Source organism: Mytilus trossulus, chromosome 6, assembly GCF_036588685.1.
Source record: "Mytilus trossulus isolate FHL-02 chromosome 6, PNRI_Mtr1.1.1.hap1, whole genome shotgun sequence".
NCBI classification, from domain to species: Eukaryota; Metazoa; Mollusca; class Bivalvia; order Mytilida; family Mytilidae; genus Mytilus; species Mytilus trossulus.
The window spans coordinates 91,221,004-91,246,028 of NC_086378.1; the positions used below are offsets into that span (position 1 = coordinate 91,221,004).

The 25,025-nt window shown below is 33.1% G+C and overlaps 1 protein-coding gene across 1 annotated transcript; it reads right to left on the reverse strand.

Moving 5' to 3' along the window:
• Window positions 1-114: 114 nt before the first annotated feature.
• Window positions 115-24,122, reverse strand: LOC134722223 (large ribosomal subunit protein mL38-like). The gene is made up of 8 exons (XM_063585837.1): window positions 23,958-24,122; window positions 19,366-19,524; window positions 18,406-18,614; window positions 14,550-14,668; window positions 6,521-6,679; window positions 4,455-4,591; window positions 1,673-1,760; window positions 115-790 (listed from the first exon to the last, which is right to left on the reverse strand). Exons 1-8 carry the CDS (start codon window positions 24,094-24,096, stop codon window positions 562-564), a joined length of 1,239 nt encoding a protein of 412 aa, XP_063441907.1. The 5' UTR covers window positions 24,097-24,122; the 3' UTR covers window positions 115-561.
• Window positions 24,123-25,025: the final 903 nt, after the last annotated feature.

Consider the following 25,025-nt stretch of genomic DNA (forward strand, 5'->3'; position numbering starts at 1 on the left):
TTAAAAATTTTAATAACTTTCTTTTAAAACTATCCTGGATTTCTACCAAACTTGGACAGAAGCTTGTTTCTGATCATAAGATAGTATCCAGAAGAAAATTTTGTAAAAAAAAAATTACAATTTTCCTGTATTTTACTTATAAATTGACTTTCTTCCAATTAACATTACATAGTCTGCAGTTAAAGTTTTAAACATTTATTAGATTCATAAACTATCCTGGAATTTTACCAAACTTGGAAGCTTCTTACAATCAAAAGATAGTATCGAGAGGAATATTTTTATTGATTTTTTCCTCATTTTTGTTGAATCTGCTATAAACGGCAAAAGTAGGCAAGACACTGGGTTTAGCGGAACCCTTAAGAATTTTTGTTGTTGCTAACTTTTCTCATTTTTCTGTAATCATTATGTCGGAGTTATTTCTTTGCCATCTTTTTAACTTTTCTTTCTTTAGGTCCCAAATCAATGTGTAATGTTTATATTTCTCCCACAAAAATATTATAAAATTTTCTTTCAGTTTTTGTTTATCTATTTTAATAAATTTCCAATGCTAAATTTCAATTGTCAAATAACTTTATCTTCAGAGTCATTCCAATGCATTTCTTTGAGGTATTTATGCCTTAGTTTAGGTCTTCTCCACGTCGGCTGTACTCCAGATATTTGTTTATACTTGATCATATTTAACACAGGGTATTTCTGTTGAGGTGGAGGTTCAAACGGCTTTAAATCCTTCAGTCTGTCTTTCAGTACTTCTTCATTCAGATCTTTGATATCTCTGTACCTATCTAGGTATCTGTAATTAAAAGAAACAACAAAATCACTAGGGTTTATCAGTTAATAATGGACATACTATGGTATACTGCTTCTGGTCAGTTAATAATGGACATACTATGGTATACTGCTTATGGTCAGGTAATAATGGACATGCTATGGTATACTGCTTCTGGTCAGTTAATAATGGTCATACTATGTTATACTGCTTCTGGTCAGTTAATAATGGTCATACTATGTTATACTGCTTCTGGTCAGTTAATAATGGACATACTATGGTATACTGCTTCTGGTCAGTTAATAATGACCATACTATGGTATACTGCTTCTGGTCAGTTAATAATGGACATACTATCAGGGACTTAACTTATCTGTTTTTCTCTAGGGGCCAGCTGGCCCCTAAGATATTTTTTTCAGGGGCCCACTTGAAATTTTAGGAGCCCACTAAATCTTTATACTAAAGGACTAAAATAAAATAAAACTGAAAATGACTTTTTATATACTTCCTAACAGTGTTCCAGCTTGAATCACAGGGCAGAAGGATGCTAGTTTTCTGAAAGGGCACTTGAGCCCAGAGGATCATATTAGTTTGATGCAACAATACATTACATATATTGCAGAAGCTTAAAACTGTTACTTTTTTCTCCATAATTGTTAAAAATAAAAACATTTGTTAAGTGCTCCCACAAAAGGAGGATCATAAATACAAGTAGTAAAACAGGAAGTACAGTTTTTATTTATGTTCAAATACAAAATCTTTATCTTTTCTAAATCATATCAATCTGCACCTTAATGTTAAGCACACAATGTATGTCAGAGAGTCTTGGAAATTAGAAATTAACCTCTGGTTATTAATTAAAGTCACAAGATAGCTTTAACAGCTGTATAACTTAAATGTACGTACAAGTTAAATGGCTGGCGATGTGGATACCATTTCTGTAGGGGATGGTACGGAGGTGGATGCTTAAATTCAAATCTTGGTTCTTTCATGTCTGAAATAAATTCAAAATACAGTGTGTTATAGATTCAATGATATTAGCAGAATTTTTGATCATTATTCAGTGGGAAGATTACAGCCTATGTTAACAGTGGGAAGATTACAGTCTATGTTAACAGAGGTGTAAGCTAGACATGATAGACCAGAAAGATTGTTTCTATGTATATCAAAATTTGAAATTTCTAAAGCAATTTGTATATTAAAATTATAATGGTTATATTAAATAATGAGTTTTATGGACAAAGTGGATGATTCATAATATTTCAATGACATCTTAAAATCAGAAGGCTGTAAATCATAGAACTTATCAACATTCAATCCCACTGCAATCTGTTAAATTTCTTTGTACACAATAATCTTGTAGTTTCCAAATATCTGGCGCAGCTCTATACACTCTGTCACACCATGGTATGCACATCACAGTGTTTAAAAAAGTTATTGACTAACAAAAAAATAAATAAAATGGAGTGAAAAAAATAAAATTTAAACCTTGCAAATTAGAAAACCATTTTATATAATCTATAAATATTGCAACAATAATATGTCCATATATAGAATCAACTCAGAGCATTAGCTACAGAGTTCATTATCAACCCCGAGCATTAACTACAGAGTTCATTATCAACCCAGAGCATTAGCTTCAGAGTTCATTATCAACCCAGAGCATTAACTACAAAGTTCATTATCAACCCAGAGCATTAACTACAGAGTTCATTATCAACCCAGAGCATTAACTACAAAGTTCATTATCAACCCAGAGCATTAACTACAGAGTTCATTATCAACCCAGAGCATTAACTACAGAGTTCATTATCAACCCAGAGCATTAGCTTCAGAGTTCATTATCAACCCAGAGCATTAACTACAAAGTTCATTATCAACCCAGAGCATTAACTACAAAGTTCATTATCAACCCAGAGCATTAACTACAGAGTTCATTATCAACCCAGAGCATTAGCTACAGAGTTCATTATCAACCCAGAGCATTAGCTACAGAGTTCATTATCAACCCAGAGCATTAACTACAGAGTTCATTATCAACCCAGAGCATGAACTACAGAGGACATTATCAACCCAGGGCATTAGCTTCAGAGGTCATTATCAACCCAGAGCATTAGCTTCAGAGTTCATTATCAACCCAGAGCATTAACTACAGAGGACATTATCAACCCAGGGCATTAGCTTCAGAGGTCATTATCAACCCAGAGCATTAGCTTCAGAGTTCATTATCAACCCAGAGCATTAGCTACAGAGTTCATTATCAACCCAGAGCATTAACTACAGAGTTCATTATCAACCCAGAGCATTAGCTACAGAGTTCATTATCAACCCAGAGCATTAGCTACAGAGTTCATTATCAACCCAGAGCATTAACTACAGAGTTCATTATCAACCCAGAGCATGAACTACAGAGGACATTATCAACCCAGGGCATTAGCTTCAGAGGTCATTATCAACCCAGAGCATTAGCTTCAGAGTTCATTATCAACCCAGAGCATTAGCTACAGAGTTCATTATCAACCCAGAGCATGAACTACAGAGGACATTATCAACCCAGGGCATTAGCTTCAGAGGTCATTATCAACCCAGAGCATTAGCTTCAGAGTTCATTATCAACCCAGAGCATTAGCTACAGAGTTCATTATCAACCCAGAGCATGAACTACAGAGTTCATTATCAACCCAGAGCATGAACTACAGAGGACATTATCAACCCAGAGCATTAGCTTCAGAGGTCATTATCAACCCAGAGCATTAGCTACAGAGTTCATTATCAACCCAGAGCATGAACTACAGAGTTCATTATCAACCCAGAGCATGAACTACAGAGTTCATTATCAACCCAGAGCATGAACTACAGAGGACATTATCAACCCAGAGCATTAGCTACAGAGTTCATTATCAACCCAGAGCATGAACTACAGAGTTCATTATCAACCCAGAGCATTAACTACAGAGGACATTATCAACCCAGAGCATTAGCTTCAGAGGTCATTATCAACCCAGAGCATTAGCTTCAGAGTTCATTATCAACCCAGAGCATTAGCTACAGAGTTCATTATCAACCCAGAGCATGAACTACAGAGTTCATTATCAACCCAGAGCATTAACTACAGAGTTCATTATCAACCCAGAGCATTAGCTACAGAGTTCATTATCAACCCAGAGCATTAGCTACAGAGTTCATTATCAACCCAGAGCATTAGCTACAGAGTTCATTATCAACCCAGAGCATTAGCTTCAGAGTTCATTATTAACCCAGAGCATTAGCTACAGAGTTCATTATCAACCCAGAGCATTAACTACAGAGTTCATTATCAACCCAGAGCATTAGCTACAGAGTTCATTATCAACCCAGAGCATTAGCTACAGAGTTCATTATCAACTTTTCTCCAAGGTCAATCAAGGTGTTGAATACGACCTTCTCGAGGCTGTCAAGGATGTAAAACCTTTATAGAAATGTTGCATTCCAGGCAAAATGATGATACTGTTTGGAATGAGCTATACCCCACCGCTTTAAATATACTATAGCCGAGCCTTTTAACATTTTTGTGAGTGGGAGACAAACCACATCCCATCAGAACACTAACTATTGCAGAGTATCAGAAACAAAAGGAAAACCTACTACAACAACCAACTGCTGCATCCAATTCAACTGCTGTATCCCACCACTCCCCTACTTTACCTACCTAAAATATTCCAGAATGTATCTCTAACTGACTCATCCCAATCACTTTGGAACATGTTTACACTGGCTGGAGTTAGGTCATCCTGTAAACTTCTATAGAACTCTAGTGTACTGAAGCTTCTGTCTCGTAATGATGTGCTAAAATAAGAAAGAACTCTAATGTACTGAAGCTTCTGTCTCGTAATGATGTGCTAAAATAAGAAAGAACTCTAGTGTACTGAAGCTTCTGTCTCGTAATGATGTGCTAAAATTAGAAAGAACTCTAATGTACTGAAGCTTCTGTCTCGTAATGATGTGCTAAAATAAGAAAGAACTCTAATTTACTGAAGCTTCTGTCTCGTAATGATGTGCTAAAATCAGAAAGAACTCTAATGTACTGAAGCTTCTGTCTCGTAATGATGTGCTAAAATTAGAAAGAACTCTAATGTACTGAAGCTTCTGTCTCGTAATGATGTGCTAAAATTAGAAAGAACTCTAATGTACTGAAGCTTCTGTCTCGTAATGATGTGCTAAAATCAGAAAAAACTCTAGTGTACTGAAGCTTCTGTCTTGTAATGATGTGCTTAAATCAGAAAGAAATCTAATGTACTGAAGCTTCTGTCTCGTAATGATGTGCTAAAATAAGAAAGAACTCTAATGTACTGAAGCTTCTGTCTCGTAATGATGTGCTAAAATCAGAAAGAACTCTAATGTACTGAAGCTTCTGTCTCGTAATGATGTGCTAAAATTAGAAAGAACTCTAATGTACTGAAGCTTCTGTCTTGTAATGATGTGCTAAAATTAGAAAGAACTCTAATGTACTGAAGCTTCTGTCTTGTAATGATGTGCTAAAATTAGAAAGAACTCTAATGTACTGAAGCTTCTGTCTCGTAATGATGTGCTAAAATCAGAAAGAACTCTAATGTACTGAAGCTTCTGTCTCGTAATGATGTGCTAAAATTAGAAAGAACTCTAATGTACTGAAGCTTCTGTCTTGTAATGATGTGCTAAAATCAGAAAAAACTCTAGTGTACTGAAGCTTCTGTCTCGTAATGATGTGCTTAAATTAGAAAGAATTTGAAAGGTGTCTGATGTCATGGATGTTATTTCTAAATAATATATAATGTTCTGGAACTCATTCATCATTTGTTCTTCATGTGATCATCATTATATGTTGTTTATGTTTCATTGCATACATCACTTTATGTGCTCCAGTTTTAGGAGTTTTATACAGGACAGTGTAGGAGCCTGTGTTACTTTCCCCTCTCTTCTGAGTGACGAAAACTGTTTAGCAGGCCATGTGCACAACTGCAAGGAACATTCAGCAGACATGTTGTCCAAAGGAACAATTCAAGGCTAACCACAGAGTGAGTTACCTTTTAAACATTACAAATTATGTCTTTACATCAGTGATGAACTGTTTTAATATATTTTCCTATGTTATAAAGAAACTATGAACATTAAACGTTCAAACTGTTCATATCTGCGATTAAACAATTTAAATCAGACAGAACCTGACGTGTGCAAGAATATTCATCAATTTATTATTATAAAGAACATTAACAGCTTTATAAATCTACGAACTGTTTATCCATATTTTTAATGGACTTTAATTATCATTGAACACATTGTAAAATTTATTTATATTTGTATTTTCAGTTTTTCACCGTTTGGAATTGGTAGTGAAATATAAGTCAGCTCCTGATTGTTTTATCTTTATATAAACCCAGTCATCTTGGTTAAACTCTCTGGTCCGGCCAGTACATGTAATAAAAGTTCTGTATTGTAATATGGTTCAGTGGCGGATCCAGGGGGAGGGTATCTGGGGTTGAAACTCCCCCTTTTTTTTGACCTATGTGAATACTAAATAGAAAAGTATAACATCCCAAATATAGTAGACATATTGCTTATGGTTTTTGAGATATGGAAATGACCATGAAAACTAAACCTTGTTCACTGATCCATGAAATGAGTTTGAGGTCATATGAAAACTTTCTGACAGCAACAATAACTACATATCTTTTTATTCTCATAAAATGTGCTACAGCTAAATAATGTATCATTAGATCTATTAAAGTCATAATTTACCAATTCTCTGGTCTTTTGTCTTTACTAAAATCTATCTTTCTGTTTTGTTTATACAACACAAAAACATATCTATGGTAACCCGTGCCATGAACAGGAAAAGGTGGTAAATAATTACAGAGTTCTTCCCCTTTATCTAAATCATTTCCTGGTATATTGCCTCTGAAATGAAAATAATCATATACTATTTATATTAGGGGTAAAACATTAACATTACTTATAGCAAGTAGTGGGAATCAGTCAATTACTAAACAGACATCAACCAATGATCAATGATTGCTAAAAGGACAGTAATCAACAATCAATGATTACTAAATTATCATCAATTAACACTTAATGATTACTAAATAGACATCAACCAATGATCAATGATTGCTAAAAGAACAGTAATCAACAATCAATGATTACTAAATTATCATCAATTAACAATTAATGATTGCTAAACAGACATCAACCAATGATCAATGATTGCTAAACAGACATCAACCAATGATCAATGATTGCTAAACAGACATCAACCAATGATCAAGGATTACTAAACAGACATTAACCAATGATCAATGATTGCTAAACAGACATCAACCAATGATCAATGATTGCTAAACAGACATCAACCAATGATCAATGATTGCTTAACAGACATCAACCAATGATCAATGATTGCTAAACAGACATCAACCAATGATCAATGATTACTAAACAGACATCAACCAATGATCAATGATTGCTAAACAGACATCAATCTATGATCAATGATTACTAAACAGACATCAACCAATGATCAATGATTACTAAACAGACATCAACCAATGATCAATGATTACTAAACAGACATCAACCAATGATCAATGATTACTAAACAGACGATCAATGATTGCTAAACAGACATCAACCTATGATCAATGATTGCTAAACAGACATCAACCAATGATCAATGATTACTAAACAGACATCAACCTATGATCAATGATTACTAAACAGACATCAACCAATGATCAATGATTGCTAAACAGACATCAACCAATGATCAATGATTGCTAAACAGACATCAACCTATGATCAATGATTGCTAAACAGACATCAACCAATGATCAATGATTGCTAAACAGACATCAACCAATGATCAATGATTGCTAAACAGACATCAACCAATGATCAATGATTGCTAAACAGACATCAACCTATGATCAATGATTGCTAAACAGACATCAATTGACAATCAATGATTACTAAATTATCATCAATTAACAATTAATGATTACTAAACAGACATCAACCTATGATCAATGATTGCTAAACAGACATCAACCTATGATCAATGATTGCTAAACAGACATCAATTGACAATCGATGATTACTAAACAGACATCAATCTATGATCAATGATTACTAAACAGACATCAACCAATGATCAATGATTACTAAACAGACATCAACCAATGATCAATGATTACTAAACAGACATCAACCAATGATCAATGATTGCTAAACAGACATCAACCAATGATCAATGATTGCTAAACAGACATCAACCTATGATCAATGATTACTTAACAGACATCAACCAATGATCAATGATTGCTAAACAGACATCAACCAATGATCAATGATTGCTAAACAGACATCAACCAATGATCAATGATTGCTAAACAGACATCAACCAATGATCAATGATTACTAAACAGACATCAACCAATGATCAATGATTGCTTAACAGACATCAACCTGTGATCAATGATTACTAAACAGACATCAACCAATGATCAATGATTGCTAAACAGACATCAACCAATGATCAATGATTGCTTAACAGACATCAACCTGTGATCAATGATTACTAAACAGACATCAACCAATGATTGCTAAACAGACATCAACCAATGATCAATGATTACTAAACAGACATCAACCAATGATCAATGATTGCTAAACAGACATCAACCAATGATCAATGATTGACAAACAGACATCAACCAATGATCAATGATTGCTAAACAGACATCAACCTATGATCAATGATTGCTAAACAGACATCAATTGACAATCAATGATTACTAAATTATCATCAATTAACAATTAATGATTACTAAACAGACATCAACCTATGATCAATGATTGCTAAACAGACATCAACCTATGATCAATGATTGCTAAACAGACATCAATTGACAATCGATGATTACTAAACAGACATCAATCTATGATCAATGATTACTAAACAGACATCAACCAATGATCAATGATTACTAAACAGACATCAACCAATGATCAATGATTACTAAACAGACGATCAATGATTGCTAAACAGACATCAACCTATGATCAATGATTGCTAAACAGACATCAACCAATGATCAATGATTACTAAACAGACATCAACCTATGATCAATGATTACTAAACAGACATCAACCAATGATCAATGATTGCTAAACAGACATCAACCAATGATCAATGATTGCTAAACAGACATCAACCTATGATCAATGATTGCTAAACAGACATCAACCAATGATCAATGATTGCTAAACAGACATCAACCAATGATCAATGATCAATGATTACTAAACAGACATCAACCAATGATCAATGATTGCTAAACAGACATCAACCAATGATCAATGATTGCTAAACAGACATCAACCAATGATCAATGATTGCTAAACAGACATCAACCTATGATCAATGATTGCTAAACAGACATCAATTGACAATCAATGATTACTAAATTATCATCAATTAACAATTAATGATTACTAAACAGACATCAACCTATGATCAATGATTGCTAAACAGACATCAATTGACAATCGATGATTACTAAACAGACATCAATCTATGATCAATGATTACTAAACAGACATCAACCAATGATCAATGATTACTAAACAGACATCAACCAATGATCAATGATTACTAAACAGACATCAACCAATGATCAATGATTGCTAAACAGACATCAACCAATGATCAATGATTGCTAAACAGACATCAACCTATGATCAATGATTACTTAACAGACATCAACCAATGATCAATGATTGCTAAACAGACATCAACCAATGATCAATGATTGCTAAACAGACATCAACCAATGATCAATGATTGCTAAACAGACATCAACCAATGATCAATGATTGCTAAACAGACATCAACCAATGATCAATGATTGCTAAACAGATATCAATCTATGATCAATGATTACTAAACAGACATCAACCAATGATCAATGATTACTTAACAGACATCAACCAATGATCAATGATTGCTAAACAGACATCAACCAATGATCAATGATTGCTAAACAGACATCAACCTATGATCAATGATTACTTAACAGACATCAACCAATGATCAATGATTGCTAAACAGACATCAACCTATGATCAATGATTGCTAAACAGACATCAACCAATGATCAATGATTGCTAAACAGACATTTACCAATGATCAATGATTACTAAACAGACATCAACCAATGATCAATGATTGCTAAACAGACATCAACCAATGATCAATGATTGCTTAACAGACATCAACCAATGATCAATGATTGCTAAACAGACATCAACCAATGATCAATGATTGCTAAACAGACACCAACCAATGATCGATGATTACTAAACAGACATCAACCAATGATCAATGATTGTTAAACAGACATCAACCTATGATAAATGATTACTAAACAGACATCAACCAATGATCAATGATTACTAAACAGACATCAACCAATGATCAATGATTGCTAAACAGACATCAACCAATGATCAATGATTGCTAAACAGACATCAACCTATGATCAATGATTACTAAACAGACATCAACCAATGATCAATGATTGCTAAACAGACATCAACCAATGATCAATGATTTCTAAACAGACATCAGCCAATGATCAATGATTGCTAAACAGGCATCAACCTATGATCAATGATTGCTAAACAGACATCAACCAATGATCTATGATTGCTTAACAGACATCAACCAATGATCAATGATTGCTAAACAGACATCAACCAACAATCAATGATTGCTAAACAGACATCAACCAACAATCAATGATTGCTAAACAGACATCAACCAATGATCAATGATTGCTAAACAAACATCAATTAATGATCAATGATTACTAAACAGACATCAACCAATGATCAATGATTGCTAAACAGACATCAATCTATGATCAATGATTACTAAACAGACATCAACCAATGATCAATGATTGCTAAACAGACATCAACCAATGACAGACATCAACCAATGATCAATGATTGCTAAACAGACATCAACCAATGATCAATGATTGCTAAACAGACATCAACCAATGATCAATGATTACTAAACAGACATCAACCAATGATCAATGATTGCTAAACAGACATCAACCAATGATCAATGATTGCTAAACAGACATCAACCAATGATCAATGATTGCTAAACAGACATCAACCTATGATCAATGATTGCTAAACAGACATCAACCAATGATCAATGATTGCTAAACAGACATCAACCAATGATCAATGATTGCTAAACAGACATCAACCAATGATTGCTTAACAGACATCAACCAATGATCAATGATTGCTAAACAGACATCAATCTATGATCAATGATTGGTAAACAGACATCAACCAATGATCAATGATTGCTAAACAGACATCAACCAATGATCAATGATTGCTAAACAGACATCAATCTATGATCAATGATTGGTAAACAGACATCAACCAATGATCAATGATTACTAAACAGACATCAACCTATGATCAATGATTGCTAAACAGACATCAACCAATGATTGCTAAACAGACATCAACCAATGATCAATGATTACTAAACAGACATCAACCAATGATCAATGATTACTAAACAGACATCAACCAATGATTAATGATTACTAAACAGACATCAACCAATGATCAATGATTACTTAACAGACATCAACCTATGATCAATGATTGCTAAACAGACATCAACCAATGATTAATGATTGCTAAACAGACATCAACCAATGATCAATGATTACTAAACAGACATCAACCAATGATCAATGATTACTAAACAGACATCAACCAATGATCAATGATTGCTAAACAGACATCAACCAATGATCAATGATTGCTAAAAGGACAGTAATCAACAATCAATGATTACTAAATTATCATCAATTAACAATTAATGATTACTAAACAGACATCAACCAATGATCAATGATTGCTAAACAGACATCACCCAATGATCAATGATTGCTAAACAGACATCACCCAATGATCAATGATTGCTAAACAGACATCAACCAATGATCAATGATTGCTAAACAGACATCAACCAATGATCAATGATTGCTAAACAAACATCAACCAATGATCAATGATTGCTAAACAGACATCAACCTATGACCAATGATTGCTAAACAGACATCAACCAACACTCAATGATTGCTAAACAGAAATCAACCAACAATCAATGATTCCTAAACAGACATCAACCTATGATCAATGATTGCTAAACAGACATCAACCAACAATCAATGATTGCTAAACAGACATCAATCTATGATCAATGATTACTAAACAGACATCAACCTATGATCAATGATTGCTAAACAGACATCAACCAATGATTGCTAAACAGAAATCAACCAATGATCAATGATTACTAAACAGACATCAACCAATGATCAATGATTGCTAAACAGACATCAACCAATGATCAATGATTGCTAAACAGACATCAACCAATGATCAATGATTGCTAAACAGACATCAATCTATGATGTATGATTGGTAAACAGACATCAACCAATGATCAATGATTACTAAACAGACATCAACCTATGATCAATGATTACTAAACAGACATCAACCAATGATCAATGATTGCTAAACAGACATCAACCAATGATCAATGATTGCTAAACAGACATCAACCAATGATCAATGATTACTAAACAGACATCAACCAATGATCAATGATTGGTAAACAGACATCAACCAATGATCAATGATTGATTAACAGACATCAACCAATGATCAATGATTGCTAAACAGACATCAACCAATGATCAATGATTGCTAAACAGACATCAACCAATGATCAATGATTGCTAAACAGACATCAACCAATGATCAATGATTACTAAACAGACATCAATCTATGATCAATGATTGGTAAACAGACATCAACCAATGATCAATGATTACTAAACAGACATCGACCTATGATCAATGATTGCTAAACAGACATCAACCAATGATTGCTAAACAGAAATCAACCAATGATCAATGATTACTAAACAGACATCAACCAATGATCAATGATTACTAAACAGACATCAACCAATGATCAATGATTACTAAACAGACATCAACCTATGATCAATGATTACTAAACAGACATCAACCAATGATCAATGATTACTAAACAGACATCAACCAATGATCAATGATTACTAAACAGACATCAATCTATGATCAATGATTGGTAAACAGACATCAACCAATGATCAATGATTACTAAACAGACATCAACCAATGATCAATGATTGCTAAACAGACATCAACCAATGATCAATGATTGCTTAACAGACATCAACCAATGATCAATGATTACTAAACAGACATCAACCTATGATCAATGATTGCTAAACAGACATCAACCAATGATTGCTAAACAGAAATCAACCAATGATCAATGATTACTAAACAGACATCAACCAATGATCAATGATTACTAAACAGACATCAACCAATGATCAATGATTACTAAACAGACATCAACCAATGATCAATGATTGCTAAACAGACATCAACCAATGATCAATGATTGCTAAAAGGACAGTAATCAACAATCAATGATTACTAAATTATCATCAATTAACAATTAATGATTACTAAACAGACATCAACCAATGATCAATGATTGCTAAACAGACATCAACCAATGATCAATGATTGCTAAACAGACATCAGCCAATGATCAATGATTGCTAAACAGGCATCAACCTATGATCAATGATTGCTAAACAGACATCAACCAATGATCAATGATTGCTAAACAGACATCAACCAATGATCAATGATTACTAAACAGACATCAACCAATGATTGCTAAACAGACATCAACCAATGATCAATGATTGCTAAACAGACATCAACCTATGATCAATGATTGCTAAACAGACATCAACCAATGATCAATGATTGCTAAACAGACATCAACCAATGATCAATGATGACTAAACAGACATCAACCAATGATCAATGATTACTAAACAGACATCAACCAATGATCAATGATTGCTAAAAGGACAGTAATCAACAATCAATGATTACTAAATTATCATCAATTAACAATTAATGATTGCTAAACAGACATCAACCAATGATCAATGATTGCTACACAGACATCAACCTATGATCAATGATTGCTAAACAGACATCAACCAACAATCAATGATTGCTAAGTTATCATCAATTGACAATCAATGATTGCTAAGTTATCATCAACTGACAATCAATGATTGCTAAACTGACATCAACCAACAATCAAAGTTTGGTAAATGGACATCAAGGGACTATAAAAATTACTAAATGGACATCTGGGGACTATCAATGATTGATAAATGAACATTAATCGACAATCAATGTTTGCTAAATGGACATCAACTGACAATCAATGATTACCAAATTGACAATAACTAACAATCAATGATTACTAAATAGACATCAACTGACAATCAATGATTACTAAATAGACATCAACTGACAATCAATGATTACTAAATAGACATTAACTGACAATCAATATTTGCTAAATGGACATCAACCGACAATCAATGTTTTAACACTGGCTAATGTAAGGCATTTGAACTCATGTATCAGCCATACATGAGCCAGTGTAAATATAACATAGGAGTACATGTATCTGCCTTACATGAGCTAGTACAAATATAGCGTTGAAATACATTTATCTGCTGTACATGAGACTGTGTACACATAAAATAGGAATACATTTATCTGTCTTACATGAGCCAGTGTAAATACTCCATGTTGTTATCCTGTAAATGACTGTCTGGCGCTGTCATAGCAATTGTCCACCAGGTGTCAGGGTCAGCTGTATATTCAACATAAGGTTTGGATTTTACCTGTTAATTAAAGAAATCATATTAAAGGAAGTAATTAGTATGAATATATAGATTTGTTTATCAATAAATTGTATGGATCTGATGTGTTAAAAGTATTTTTATAGTTTGTTCTTATGTTTTACTGTAAGACAACAGTCATTTCAAACATGTCAGACATTTCAAAATTTTATTTATCATTATCTGAACTGAGCATGCTGAGGGGGTATGTCCCAGGTTGTACTGTATTGTGAGAGCCAAAACACTAGACACTGACACCAATTCATAATTTTAAGAGGGGATTAGATAATGGGACTGAGTCTGAACTGTTTCTCCCTAATACATTGTTTAATAGGAATCACTGATTCACTAGGACTGATTAAATTCCACTTCCATAAATATGATAAATAAAATTCATATGCTTAGTACTCAATAATGAAATGCAAATAGTGAAATAATAATTCACTTTTAGCAGCAAGTATGGTTCAATTTTGACAAAATATGCTAAAATTGATTATGAATTATTCACTTGCAAGTGAATAATTCGACCTCATTGGATCCGTATTCATGTGAACTTCAATTTAACCCCTTAGCTTGAGATTAATAGCACATGAATTATATGTGTAAAGTTATTTATAGGAACAGAATGTCAACATTTAAAGTGAAACAAAGGTAAATCATTTGATTGACTAATTTCGATTCACAAAATATCATTCTTATTCAGGTAAAAATGATGATAAACATTTATTTTTTATCTAACATATGAAATTAAATATACCTAGAATAATGCAACAGCATGAGTTTGCTTAATCTATTTATTTATGTTTACATCGCTTATATGGTCATCGGATGATTTTAGAGGTCAACTTGATAAATAATTAGATGGCGTCTTGACTAAATTACACACGAAACGAAGCTATGTCTTTTCATGCCAGTGCCCTGTTAATTGTTTATTTTAGACTTTTAATAGTTTGGATAAATGTTTTATCATCAGACCATGTTGAGATTGATATAAATAAAATATGAGAATTTGATTAAAATTGGTGAACATGGATTTGACAGCTAGTGCCCCTTTAACATTAACCAAGAAAACTAAACATTGACCAATGAACCATGAACATGAGGTCAAGGTCAGATGAACTATGCGAGGCAGGCATGTACAGCTTACAATTCTTCCATACAACAAATATAGTTGACATATTGCTTATAGTTTAAGAAAAACAGACCAAAACACAAAAACATAACACCATGAACACTGAGCAATGAACCGTGGAAATGAGGTCAAGATCATATTAAACCTGTGAGACTGACATATATAATACATGTAGATCATAAAATATTTCCATACACCAAATAAAGTTGACCTATTGCATATAGCATGTATAGTATACGAAAAAAATACAAAAACTTAAAAACTTAACTTTGACCACTGAACCATGAAAATGAGGTCAAGGTCAGATGACACCTACCAGCTAGACATGTACACCTTACAATCATTCCATACATCAAATATAGTAGACCTATTGCATACAGTATAAGAAAAACAGACCAAAATACAAAAACTTAACTATAACCACTGAACCATGAAAATGAGGTCAAGGTCAGATGACACCTGCCAGTTGGATATGTACACCTTACAGTCCTTCCATACACCGAATATACAAGACTTTTGTTTATAGTATCTGAGATATGGACTTGACCACCAAAACTTAACCTTGTTCACTGATCCATGAAATGAGGTCGAGGTCAAGTGAAAACTGTCTGACGGGCATGAGGACCTTGCAAGGTACACACATACCAAATATAGTTATCCTATTACTTAAAATAAGAGAGAGTTTAACATTACAAAAAATCTTTTTTTTTAAGTAGTCACTGAACCATGAAAATGAGGTCAAGGATATTGGACATGTGACTGATGGAAACTTCGTAACATGAGGCATCCATATACAAAGTATGAATCATCCAGGTCTTCCACCTTCTAAAATACAAATTTAAGCTTTGAAGAAGTTAGCTAACGCCACCGCAGCTGCGGGATCACTATCCCTATGTCGAGTTTTCTGCGACAAAAGGCTCGACAAAATACTGAGCCCAGTATATGTTGTGCAATATTATGAAAAGAATCCAGAAATTCAATTTGAACCATTTACTTTTGATATCATTTTTATCAGCGATCAGTTAATATTGAATTTTGAATTAAATTGAATATTAATATGGAACAGTTAAATTATTACTTTCCAAAAATGTCATTGTTTCATAATATGATGCAGACACTCAGGCCATTTAATAGGAGGTGGTACCCGGTACTTTTACCCTTCTATGTAACTGAAATGTACTGCCTGAATTCAGGACATTTTATATAAGATGTTCATTGAATGTATTGAAATTTATTTCATATCGGTTAAGAATAAGCTTCTTTTATTGGATAAAAAGGGGCCACATGACATTCATTATTCTTCAGTAATAAATTCAATCGGTCATTAAAAGAACAAAACGGACCAGAAAACCGGTCGTTAACAAATTTTTACATGATAATGACCGCTGGGGCGTGGTTTCAGACTGATAATGACCGCTGGGGCGTGGTTTCCGTCTGATAATGACGGTTGGGGCCTGATTTCTCTGTTAATGACCGGTGGGGTGTGGTTTCTCTTTTTAGAAGAGAGATGTCCCTTTAATAAAACATTTTCCTGTTTTCAATATTATATTTAAGTTGTTGAATTGTTTATTATATGTTTTCGTTAATTATAAAATTATACAAACTTGATTAAGTATTTATAAACTAAAAATTGCACTAAAATGAATGGCAGTTTTACTCAACTGGTCTTCACTCTTTTCCATAAAACTAATACAACTAAGCGAGTTTGCTTTTGACATTTTGAAATTATGCGAATTTTCCAAAACATGGTTTCTCAATGAAATAAACATAATAGTTCTTGAAAAACTGGTCATTATCGTGATACATGGACTGCCCGTAGGAAAGTGGTATTGACGGCGACAGCGATAATGACCTCGCCTTCGGCTCAGTCATTATCACTATCTTAGTCAATACCACTGTCCTGTGGGCAGTCCATATATCACGATAATGACCATTTTTTCAAGAACTATTATATAAATACCACCCTACAAATAGGAATGTACCAATCAACACGAAAAATAATGAAACCCCTGGACACTATTATACAAACTTGTTACAGATCAAGTCTATAAATCAGTGTCAAGATTAGGAATAGAAGTTGTAAAATTGCAAGGGATACCGAAAAATTCCTGGAAACCTTTTTTGTTTAGGCTTGACCATCCAGTGGTATTGGATTTGGGAAGTTTGAAAAGAAAGAGTGCAAAAACAGCTAGTTCACAATTTTTCTGTTTTTAAAAGAAACTCAACTCAAAGATGGTGAAAGAGTTACACGGCACCTAAATTCAAACTTGATCTGTGTTCGGTGGTCATGGTGGTAAGCATTGTGTATTTATAAGTGTCATAAAATGTGGTTCAGGCAAAGTCAATTGCAAGTTATATTGTTGATACTGCAAATTCCGCAATTTTTTCAAATTATAAAGTAACATATGAAAATACTGCAAAATTAGCAATTTTTCAAATTATAAAGTAATATCAACTCAAGAATTGTAAAATGTAACTCAGAATGTATGATCACTTTGTCTGACTTCAGGATTTAAGTAGGTAGGATCACTTTGTCTGACTTCAGGATTTAAGTACATGTATGTAGGACCACTTTGTCTGACTTCAGGATTTAAGTATGTTGACCTACCTCAGATGGTTTTAGTCTGTTTCCAATGTGAACTTTAGATACATATTCCTCATCAAAATCATAACTTATGTCCATATTGACACACTGATAAAACATAGCATTGTCAAATAAGTCTCTATATATCCCATAATGCTCTGCTAAGGACTTCCAGTGAAATCTTTGCATTTCCTGAGTGTAGATTTTCTTCACTTTTTCTAATGGGACATTTACTGAAGTATAAAATAATAGTCATTTTACTTCTACCTTAATAATCTTATAAAGTTAACCTGTAATACCCAACCAACATTTAAATATTATGGATTCATTTATTTTTTTGGGTAACAACTTTCATCTTTTAAGGAAAACTTGCATATTTGTGAATATTTAATTTTGTGTTTATTCTAGCAGCTCTTTCTACATGTTCTTACTGTAAGTAGCATGTTCCTATTCTAATAGCTCTGTCTAAGTATGTTCTTGCTCTAGCAGCTGTTTCTAAGTCTAACTTACATGTTCTTGTTCTAGCAGCTCTTTCTAACTTTAAATGTATAACTTACATGTTCTTGTTCTTGCAACTCTTTCTGACTAAAACTAACATAAAATTGAGAATGGAAATAATAACTAATATGTTCTTGTTCTAGCAGCTCTTTCTAAGTCTAACTTACATGTTCTTGTTCTAGCAGCTCTTTCTAACTTTACATGTATAACTTACATGTTCTTGTTCTTGCAACTCTTTCTGACTAAAACTAACATAAAATTGAGAATGGAAATAATAACTACAAATGTAATATGTTCTTGTTCTAGCAGCTCTTTCTAAGTCTAACTGACATGTTCTTGTTCTAGCAGCTCTTTCTAAGTCTAACTGACATGTTCTTGTTCTAGCAGCTCTTTCTAACTCTAACTTACATTTTCTTGTTCTAGCAGTTCTTTCTAACTGAAACTTACATGTTCTTATTCTAGCAGCTCTTTCTAAGTCTTACTTACATGTTCTTGTTCTAGCAGCTCTTTCTAAGTCTAGTTCTTTTTCTGCTATGGACTCTTTCAATTGATGTTTCATCTTTTTTCTTTCTGTTCTGTCAAATTTGGTGACTGGAAATCCAATGTTAATCACTTTGTCTAACTCTAGATCTGTCTGTTTCATTTCTACAACAGAATATAAACAATTTATCATTTAGACTGAACATAATACTTGTAAACAGCATATAAAATATAATCAAAGAGCTGAAAGCTCTGAAGAAAAATGACGCCACTGTCTCTACTATTGGGATAGTTTTTATGCAAGTCTTGATTTTCACATACCGTAATTAGTTTAACAATGCAACATGTATCGTGAGCATATAATTGATATTCGTATATGTGTGTGTGTGTGAAGTGAAGGTGACAACTGGCTGGTTTTTTTAAGACAAATGAATAGGTCAAGACTAGCTGAATTGTACAAATAAATACCGTAGGAAGGCTTGTATATTTCTCACTGGTACATAGTCTGAATCTGGGTCTGTTCGCTTCCATTCACGTTTGCGCCCACTCATTTTTACCCCTTTCACTTTCACACCCTACATGTTCGCACCCAATCTTAATTGGTTTTGTGTTTAATAACTCTGTAAGCAAGTGTTTTCTTATAAGTATAATTGTTGTCATTGTCTCAAAATAAAGTGAGACAGCAATTTTGTTTTTGTGTTGAATAAATCTTAATCATGTTTTGGATAAGGTATTGCTAAAAATAATAATAATCCTTTCTAAATAAAGTGGTATTTTGTCAACGTTTTATTTTGTGTTGAATAACTCTTAATCATGTTTTGGTTAGTGTATTGCTATAACTTGTTTCATTGACTTGTTTCAAAATGAAGTGAGATTCTGACTATGTTTGTTTCTGCGTGTTGAATAAATTTTATCATGTTTTGGTTATATTAGTGGATTGCTATATTTTGGTTTCTATGTTTTATTGTTTCGTTGTTTCAGATCAATGGGACCAAGCTGTTAAAAACAATTATCTTTTGTGTTTTTTCCTTTAAAATCTTCAATGTTTTACTCATACCAAGCTATAAATACATTCAGTATTTACACCAAAGCAATTTAAAACAACAACCATGATTTTCCAATTATTCAACTTGAATTTGAATTAAAATTGGGCGCGAATGAGTAGAGTGTGAATGTGCGAACGTGTAGGGTGCGAAAATGTATTGGGCACAAACAGACCTGATACCACACAGTCTGAACCCCCTTCTCCCACAAAATATTAAGTAAATAATCTTTTTGTTACTGCTATCAAAGGTCTAATGAAACTCAGATAGTTTCAAACATTTGTCAAAGAATTCTAGTCAAACTGGCACCTAGTTAAATTGGCACCTGGACAAATCAGCACCTGGTTAAAATCGACACCTGATATAGTCAATTTGTCACCCATGTTAAATATATTTTTTAACAGTATTTTAAGCAATAGGGTAAAAATAAGAAAGGGGTTGCCAGAATTTTTTTCAGTATTTAAGCAAAAAGAGTTAAAATACTAACTTTCACATTTTTGGGTGTTCATGTACATTTTGTATATATTTATTTTTCTCAACTAATGACTTTTTTGGTGTATTTTTAATGATATATATATATATGAGTAGTCCAAATAATTATTACGTCTGGCAAGGCTTTTTAAATTTTATTCTGGAACACCTTCCTATGACCGCAAGGCTATGTTAATTTTTTTTCTGGGACGCCTTCCTACGAAAGTCAGAGGAAGGCGTCCCAGAAAAATAATAAAATAGCCTTGCCAGACGTCATAATTATTTGGACTAATACATGAGATATTGTGTATTTGTCTGCATTATTTTAACCAGTTGAGCATTTTACAGGATTGTTGGTTTAATGCTGTTTAAACTTTACTGAAAAACAAACACCTTAAATTTGCTAATTATTTGGCATGAACGTTTGATTTATTGAAAGGGACTCATAGTTTTCCATTTTATTTTAATAATTGACTTGTTTTTACAATTACACAAATTGTCTAATTGTTAAAACAACAGCTTTGGTAAGGGCTTCGTTGTTTACCTTTATCAGAGACATATAATACATTGTATTATATGTCTCTGCCTTTATACACTACATATTCACTTTCGTTTCGTGGTTTACCAAAATACACAACAACATATTCACTATGTACTTGGTAACAGTAATTAATTAATTGAATAGAAAATATTATAACAAATATTATTGGATGACGAATTGACGTCGAATAGGTGCCGATTTGACTAGATGCCAATTTAACCAGGTGCCGACTTGACTTGTACGTTTCAATTCCTCTGCGATCGTTTGCGGTATTTTCTTGAGAAAACCTATTTTCCATCATCAAAGAGAAGAAGAAACTGCTTTAAAATGATTCTGGAAAGCTTCATGATTGTTAAAATAAGTTTAATTCACTCAAAAACAATTTTAAAACTTGCGATTAAACAGGAAGTTTCCAAAGCACGTGTAAAAGAAGAAATTAACCGGTGAGAGTGGAAATCCGTATATGACAGATATCCCTATAGTACGACTTTGAAAGTAAAACAGTTCAATCCTTTTGTAAAACAATCTTTAATATACCTATCACATTAATGTTTGAAGGGTCTTAAGCTTATTCAATACATATAAGTCGGTATGAAACACCAAAACGGAATGAACAATAACCGATTACGTTTTGTAGTTTACAAATTCTAAAACTGGTTCCCGTCAAACTACAACACTTTGTTCGAGTGTAGTGGAATACAAGCAAAAACCAGTGTAAACTGGGTCCTGGCTGATTTAATACTACACAATGATGCATAATGATAACACAAGCAGATTCCAGTTTGTATGGAAAATAGGAAATACGAAACCAAGCGCGGTAGGCAGAGAAATGTAATGAAGTTCAGGTCGGCAGTTATGGAACAATGACTGCGTCATTTTCCAAAAACCAAAACCATCTTTACTTGGAATCAAGGGCCCTCCATACATTTGGAAGTCATTGAAATGCCATTTAATTTGAAATGCATGCATGTTTCCTCAATCATACACTGTTGATTGTCATGTTTTTCACTTTTAATGTTTATTTTGAGCTCAAATATGAATGTCTAAAATTGAAATCTGATAAAATTATTTTTTTTGGAAGGGTGGGCTTACATGTACAAATGTACCTTCCAGTTCGGAAACACCAATTAGGAGGCCTGAAATTTTGACAAATAGTGTTAACCAGAAGCAATGTAACTTCTGATCATGTTTATTATCAAAATACGCCTAAGTCACAACTACTTTCGGTTGCAGGTCCAGTTAAAGTAAAATATCTGAAAAAAATAAGATTTAAAAAAAAATGTTTGGTGCAAATGACCTGGTTTACCCAGATTAGTGTTACTCCCACTTACAACTGTTGTGATAATTGTGTTCACTGAGGTCCATTCTACATGTAAACTACAGTTGAATGCATCTATTAGTATCCCTCAGACTTTCTGGTAGAGAAAAGAACTTATATATATCTGGTGGATGCCAAGTCTTAAAACTTACAAAACTGTCAAAGTGTATCAATAAAGTTAAATATATAAAAACTTAGTCTTTAGTTGTTTCATGTCAAATACTTTGTAGTCTTTGAATTCACAGAAACTTTTCCTTGTAGCAGCAAGACAACATAATAACGTAGTCTTCAGTTGTTATAAATATACATTTAAAAAAACAATGTAGTGCTGAAATTCCGAGACACTTATTTTCCAATAGCAGCAACATGTAATACATCATAAATAAATATTCAGTGAATGTAAACAGACTTCAACATTTGCCATTACATACAAATAATTACAAAATGTAAGTCTTCAATTGTTTTACATTTAAAAATACAATGTAGTTCTGAAATTCACAAAAACTAATTTCCTAGTAACGTAATTACATACAGATACTAACTTAGTTCTCAATACCTTGAAGTCACAATATCTTGTAGTCCTGAAATTTACAGGAACTGTTACCTGTTACCTGTTACCTAGTCTTTATCTTCCTCCTCTAGCAGGAGCTTCGCTTCTATAGCGTAATTCCAATTTGCACCCTTATTTGCACCCTAACCCTTACACACGGGGCACTCATAAAATCAATATACGTAGGTAGTTATTATAATGATTTATATAACAGTAACATATATACAGCATGCGGACTAATCCATCACCATGTAAACGTAGTTTACTATATATATTACACAGTCCAATCGTTCATAGCCGGATCACTTATAACCTAGTACAATGCTGTAGACAACATAATACATCGTAAATACTCGGCGAAATTGTAGACTGACTTCAACATATTCAATAAAATACACACCACACAACACTATAATAAAAAACAAAAATCAGGGCGAACATACCAGGGGCGAACAGGTATCAGGGTGAACGGTCTCAAGGATGAAACTGAACTAGGGCGAAACTGAACTAGAGCGAAGAGTAACTAGGGCAAACCAAAATCAGTGTGGACGGACCCAGATTCTGACGTCTTGCACAAAATGTCAAAATTGAGCACAACAGATGTTTTGATTTTCTTGATTTTTCTTGATTGGGGTTTTCAAGAAAAATCGTGAGGATAAGGGGAAATAATATTACCAGCAATTCGTTGTGCATGTGTTTTTTCTTCTTCGGGTTCAATCTTTCTCGGCCAATACATCTTCGTCCTGACTTGTTGTCGATCAACTGTAATAACATTTTGCAGAATACTTTTTAATCTCTTCATTGCTTGCGACATGTTTGTAGATGATTACCTCCCTTGTTTTTAGGTTGTTTTTATGCATCAATATACGGCAGCCGGTACCGTCACAGAACCGTACGAATGCAGCACCGGAGTACGTCTCCAGAACCATTTAAAAGTCATGCGCAACACTTGTTAGCTAATTACCGACAAACAACTATGACCTGAATGTACACCAATAAACAGGACATATTATAATATTGTAATGACAGTAGTCTTAGATTATAATTATACACGTTTCGTTTGTATATCTGATTAAATGATCAAATATAGAACTTAAAGACTTCATTAACTGCATGTTAGCCGATGTTTTGGTGCAGTCAGCGGCTTATAAATAATTTATTTATAACTGATATACACATGTAAATATATGTACTGACATGCGTCCTTAATTAGATAAATTTATGGTAAACTTTATAGGACTTTAATTATAGTTTATTATCTGTGTTAGAAACATCTGATGTATACACTTCATGATCTATTGATCCCAAGATACATATTTTGATTTGATTTTATGTGTTTGATAGTGTATCCTACACTGAACAAAATATGAATATTATATAATTGGTTGATTAATCAGGCTTTGGTGATATTTGGTTTATTTTCTTTCTAAATATGTTTGTCCAAATCTTCACGCACAACTCATATTTCTTCTTATACACTTGTTTTCTTAAATATAGATAATGGAGTCGGCAAAAAAAAACATTTATTTCATATTATGCGGCTGGTATATTTTTTTTTTTATTTCATATTATGCGGCTGGTTTAAGGGGGAATAGATGCCGTGTTCTCGATAAATTTGTGCGTCTTTCCATTTTTAATTCATTTAGGAAGAAGAATATTAATTCAGCAATCAAAGATCAGTATACAATTAAAATTTTTTTTTCATCAACTCATTACATAACTTGAAAAATTAGTATTTGAAAA

Coding starts and splice junctions, on each gene's coding strand:
- LOC134722223 (XM_063585837.1), bottom strand. CDS start 24,096: ATGTCGCAAGCAATGAAGAGATTAAAAAGTATTCTGCAAAATGTTATT. Junction 19,525..23,957: donor ACATGCACAACGAATTGCTG/GTAATATTATTT, acceptor ATTCTGTTGTAG/AAATGAAACAGACAGATCTA. Junction 6,680..14,549: donor GAGTATTTACACTGGCTCAT/GTAAGACAGATA, acceptor TTTTCATTTCAG/AGGCAATATACCAGGAAATG.